The 5874-nt window shown below is 43.6% G+C and overlaps 1 protein-coding gene across 2 annotated transcripts in view; it reads left to right on the forward strand.

Moving 5' to 3' along the window:
* Positions 1–5874, forward strand: part of Lrrc2 (leucine rich repeat containing 2) — a 26702-nt gene that overhangs the window by 13938 nt on the left and 6890 nt on the right. For both annotated transcript variants that reach the window (XM_026778944.1, XM_013346484.2), the window contains exons 5-6: positions 1656–1792; positions 5196–5341. In XM_026778944.1, coding sequence (XP_026634745.1) covers positions 1656–1792; positions 5196–5341 — 283 coding nt within the window. The remainder of the gene's footprint in view (positions 1–1655; positions 1793–5195; positions 5342–5874) is intronic.

Below are 5874 nucleotides of genomic sequence, written 5' to 3' on the forward strand. Positions count from 1 at the left end.
GATTTATTTATTTTTATAATATTTATTTACTTATTATGTATACAATGTTCTGTCTGTGTGTATGCCTGCAGGCCAGAAGAGGGCACCAGACCCCATTACAGATGGTCGTGAGCCACCATGTGGTTGATGGGAATTGAACTCAGGACCTTTGAAAGAGCAGGCAATGCTCTTAACCGCTGAGCCATCTCTCCAGCCCTTTTTCTGTGTTTCTTTTTTATTTCTTACACCGTGGCTGGCTGTGTAGCTGGGAGGCTTCCCCTGATGTCCTCTTCTTCTCTTGTTCTTCCTTGATCTTTTTCTCTTTCTATTTATTCTCTGCTTCCCAGCCCTACCTATCCTTTCTCTTACCTTGCTGTTCAGCTCTTTGTTAGACCGGTCAGGTGTTTTAGACAGGCCAAGTAACACAGCTTCACGGAGTGAAGCAACATAGAAGAGTGTAACACATCTTTGTATCTTTAAACAAGTGTTCCACAGCATAAACAAATGTAACACATCTTACAATAATATTCCAGAGCATGCCTGGATACAGAGGACAGATCCCCTGCACAGACCCTGCGGTGTCTGAGTCAGAAATGTTCCCACAGCCTCATGTATGTGAACACTTGGCCTCCTGTTGGTGGCACTATTTGGGAGCTGTGGAACCTTTAGGAGGTGGAGCCTGGCTGGGGGAAGTGCCTCAGTGGGGATGGGCTTTGAGGGTTTTACAGCCTTGTTTTACTTTCTCTGCCTCCTGCAGTGGACGGATGTGCGGTCAGTCAGCTTCCTGCTTCTGCATCCGTGTCATGCCTTTTATGCCATTGTGGATGCTTTCTTTGGAACCATAAACCAAGATCATTTTTTTCTCTTTCAATTTTTAAACATTCTATTTATGTATATTGGTGTTTTGCCTGTGTGTGTAACTATGCACCATGTGCATGCAGTGCCCAAAGAAGCCCAAAGAGGGTGTCAGAGCCCACAGTTTGTGATTAGCTGCCCTGTGCATGCTGGGAGTTGAATCTGGATCCTCTGGAAGAGCTCTTAATCACTGAGCAGTCTCTGCAGCCCCAAACTATCTTCTTTAAACTGCTTCTGGTCATGATATTTTATTGAAGCAACAGAAAAGGAACTAATGGAGGGTTAACTGCAGTGTCACAGAGATTAAACAGAGAAGCTGAACCAACCAACAAAACCCACAAACAGCCGCAGCGCCAACAGCGAGATGCTCTGACGAGAGACATTTAACAGAGAATGCTCCATGGGCAAACACGAAGTTAGATCTTATGTCTGCATAGCATTTTTTCCTTTTCCTTTTCTCCCTTTGAATTGCTTTTTGAGACAGTGCACCTTGTGTAGAACTGTGTGACCTTTACGCTTCTGTGTTTCAAGTGCTGGATTGCGGACACTCAATGCCATCTGGGGTCCCTGTCTTTTCAGGGGAAAGTTTGACCCCTGAAATCCATTTCATTTGTTTTGTTTTTGAGAAAGGGTCTCACTATGTAGACTTGGCTGGCCTGGAACTCACTGTGTAGCCCTGGCTGGCCTGGAACTCACAGAGATCCGCCTTTCCTGCCTTCTGAGCACTGAGACTAAAGGCCTGTGCGCCTGACCAGCCTGTTTCTGTTCTTAAAAGGCTCTGAAGGACTTGCTCCATGGAGGTTAACTTTTTGTGTTGCTAGGTCGCTTGAAGAACCTGAGAGAACTCAATGTGAGTTTCAACCATTTGAAGAACGTTCCCCCGGAGCTGGGAGACTGTGAGAATCTAGAGAGACTGGACTGCTCTGGGAATCTGGACCTGGCAGAGCTCCCCTTTGAAGTGAGACGCAAACACCTGTGCCCTATGACTCCCTGTCGTTTAACTTATTACATGGCATGGTCTATACTGTGAGGACCCTTTACTAACACCTCTAGTCTTTTTTTTTTAGTTACTAGATTGTTCTCAGGCTTTACCTGAAAATATAAGAGTTGCCAATCAACCCTGAAATAGGACAAAACCAGAGAACTTACATTATGCAATTTCAAAGCTTACTATAATGTCACAGCATTGAACTAACATAAAGACAGACCCACAGAAAATTGGGACAGAATTAAGATTTCAGAGAGAAATCTCTATAATATGTGCATATATTTAAATATATATGATTTTATTTTGAGATAAATTTGTAGTCTTGACTGACCTGAAACTTGCTCTGTATACTGGGTTGGCCCTGAACTCACAAAGATCTGCCAGTCTCTGCCTCCTGAGTACTGGGGTTAAAGGTGTGAAACACGATGCCCTATAACTATATTATATTTACAATCAATTGATTTTTGAACAGAATCACCAAGAAAATTCAATGGAAAAAGGACAATCAGTTTAATAGAAGGTTTTGGGAAAATTAAAACCCTTGCCTAACTCCATACATTTTATGACATAAATGAAGAATTTGAAAAACACCCTAGATGAAGGAAAGCCGATTTAAAGAATGTTACATGAAATTTCCAGGAAGAAAAATGTGTAGAGAAGGAAAGTAGATCCATGATTTTCTCATGAAAAGACTGAGAACACCAAATGACAGCCAGTAGGAAGAAGAATATCTGAGCAGAGGTGATAGAAATACCCTGCAATCGAGTTATGGTACATTGTATATCCACAATGGGTATGGTTTGTGCCATGCAAACTCCTCGTTGGAGTTTGGGGAATTAAAGAAAGGAGCACTTCTGGTTTCTTCATTGTCATCCCGTGTGCTACCAGGGGATCTCAGACTCACCCCTTTCCTGCTCCAGCCTCTGTTTGTCATGAACCCCCTGGTGTAGAAGGGCCCAGCCAGGGACTACCTCTCCAACATGCCTGCTCTGTCATGTGTCTCTTCATTTGTTCTCTTACAAAGCCAAGTGATACGACCCTGCTGTAGACTTCCGAGAGAGCAGATGAAAAGGGGTAAGCCCGAGAATAAACAAGATTTCTGAGACAAAGGGGAAGATACTGAAATCCCCTGGTGCACAGCTGTCCCTCTTCAGATACGTGCTCTGCATATGTTCACTGTGGGTCAGATTTTGAGCAATACGACTGTCTCAGTCAGGGTTCCTACTGCTGTGGTAAACACCCTGGCCACAGCAACTCGGGGAGGAAAGGGTTGATTCACCTCACACTTCCACATCCCATTCATCATCAATGGAAGCCAGGATAGGAACTAAAGCAAGGCAGGAACCTTGAGACAGGAGCTGATGCAGTACCGTGGAGGGGTGCTGCTTACTGACTTGCTCCCCATGGCTTGCACTATCTGCTCTCTTATAGAACCCTGGACCACCAGCCAGGGATGTTACCACCCACAATAGGCTGAGCCCTCCCCTATCAATCACTAAGAACATCTTTTACAGATGGGTCTTACGGAGGCATTTTCTCAGTTAAGGTTCCCTCCTTTCAGATAACTCTAACTTGTGCTGAGCTGACATAAAACCAGCAAGTGCAATGATTACTTTGTCAGTGGACGTTTAAGGATTTTTTAGGTAAATAGAAGTATTTTCAGTGTATTTTATGGATGTCATATTGCTTTGCCACTGATAAATGTAACTAATGGGGGATGCTGGGTGTGTTCAAGCTCCATGACTGCACACAGGCAGACATGGTGCTGGAGAAGGAGCTGAGAGTTCTACACCCAGATCTGCAGGCAGCAGGAAGAGAGAGTGAGTCTCTAGGCCTGGCTTGAGCTCCTGAAACCTCAAAGCCCACCCCCTAGTGACACACTTCCTCCAACAAGGCCAAACATCCCAGTCCTCTCAAATACTGCCACTCCCTATGAGCCACTGGAGGCCGTTTTCATTCTAGGTGCCATATAGTCTAAAAATACATTTGCTACGTTTATTGTGAAGAGAAAGATGAATGGTGATTTAGATTTGTTTTTGTTTTGTTTTTATTTTCTTTTTCTGCCCATCTGATTGTTGGCACCCGGGGCAGAAGCCTTAGTCTGGATTACAGGCACCCAGCACATCTCTTTGATCATTCGCTGACACGTGCTGCCTTCACAGTTTGGAATTCCAGACAAGGACATAATCAGAGTGTGTCCCCTTGATAGACTGTATTTGATGACAGGGAGATGGGATTTATATTAAGCTAAACATGGGCACAAGCCCAGAGCTTTGTCCTTCTGCTGTTCACTACCACCCTTTATTGGCCCAACTAGCCCTGTGTCTTGAGTAATTTGTAAAACTGTGCTTTAAATGTCTTTATTTGTTTTGTATATATACGCACCTGCATGTAGGCTAATGAGGAAGTAAGAACACAACTCTTGGGAGCTGGTTTTTTTCCCTTAGTGTAGGTCCTGGGGATCGAACTCAGAACACCAGGTTTGGCTACAGATGCTCTTACCCACAGAGTCATCTTGGTGGCCTGATAATGTGCTTGGAGAGAGAGTATAATTTTACTCCTGGATGCTCAAAAGAAGTCAGTAAAAAAAATTAGCTTCTTTCATGTTTCATAGTAGCTGTCAAACTTTTCATAACCAATTCCAGATATGAAATGTTTGTTCAACTTTATTCAAAATTTATAGATTTGCACTGAAGCACAATATCTCCCTATGCATTTGACTTGACATGCTGCAAACAAGAACTGTGGATAGAAAACCACAACAAAAGAGCCCAACCCTGCTTAGCTACTGGGGCCAGACAAGATGAAGGGGACTTTATCATGCCATCCAAATGTGTATTTCCTCGATGCTTGTCAAAACTTGTTAGTGCCATCCTTACTACACCCTAATTCGTAATTTGAATTTTCTAGTTGGGCATGGTGGCACACACCTCTAATCCTAGCAGAGGCAGGCTGATCTCTGTGAGTGCAAGGCCAACCTGATCTACATAATAAGTTCCAGGACAGCCAGGGTTTTGTAGTGAGACTCTGTCTCAAAAAATAAACAAAAAAAATAAACAAACAATGCAAAACAAAGCAACAGCAAAGACTTGAGCTCTCTGCCTCTCTGCCTGTGCTCTTCCCCACTTGGGAGACCCAATTCCAATGTTCTCTTCTCCGTAAAATCTTTTCAGACCCCTGACTGTTGTTCCCTCATACTGCTGGGTAAAATCACCCACAGTTAAGCTGGGTCTTCCAAAATAACTGAATCTATATAATCCCTCCCAGATTTACCCAGAGAAGTGTTCCCATGGTGATTCTCACTCCTGTCAAGTCAACAATCAGGATTAGCTGTCACAGAGGGTCATTCCAGTATTCTCTTACTCCTTTCTAGTTGAGTAATCTGAAGCAAGTGACGTTTGTAGATATCTCAGCAAACAAGTTCTCCAGTGTCCCGATCTGTGTCCTGCGGATGTGCCGCCTGCAGTGGTTGGATATCAGCAACAATAATCTGAGTGACCTGCCGCAAGATATAGACAGGTAGCTACTTGCACCCTAAGGTGAGGTGTATGAACTCATTACTAACACTTTAAGACTGCTAACACTTTAGATATGCTACTACATGAACAGCCTTTGAAATCAACCACTTTTCCAGAGTTGGGCTCTAGGAAATGGGAGAATAAGACAGTCTCTTATTCTTATTCATGCGCACCACACATCCATGCGCTTCTTCATTGTCTTGGTGAATTTGATTTCCTTCAGTTACCCATTTAGTTACCCATTTATCTATTTATTTAATGTCAGATGTTCCCCCTTGTAGCCCTGGCTGCCCTGGAACGTACTATACAGACCAGGTTGACCTTGAACTCACAGAGGTCTGCCTGTCTTTGTCTTCTAAGTTCTAGGATTAAAAGTATACAACACTACACTTGGATTTTTATTTTCTGAAAGCATTTTAAGAATTGAATGTGTTTCCTCGACCATAGAGGCCTGAGGATAACTGGAGGGAGATGCTTCTCTCCTTCCATCATGTGGGTCCAGGAGAGCGAACTCAGGATGTCCGGCTTGGTGGC

Source organism: Microtus ochrogaster, chromosome 5 (assembly GCF_000317375.1).
Source record: "Microtus ochrogaster isolate Prairie Vole_2 chromosome 5, MicOch1.0, whole genome shotgun sequence".
Lineage (NCBI taxonomy): Eukaryota > Metazoa > Chordata > Mammalia > Rodentia > Cricetidae > Microtus > Microtus ochrogaster.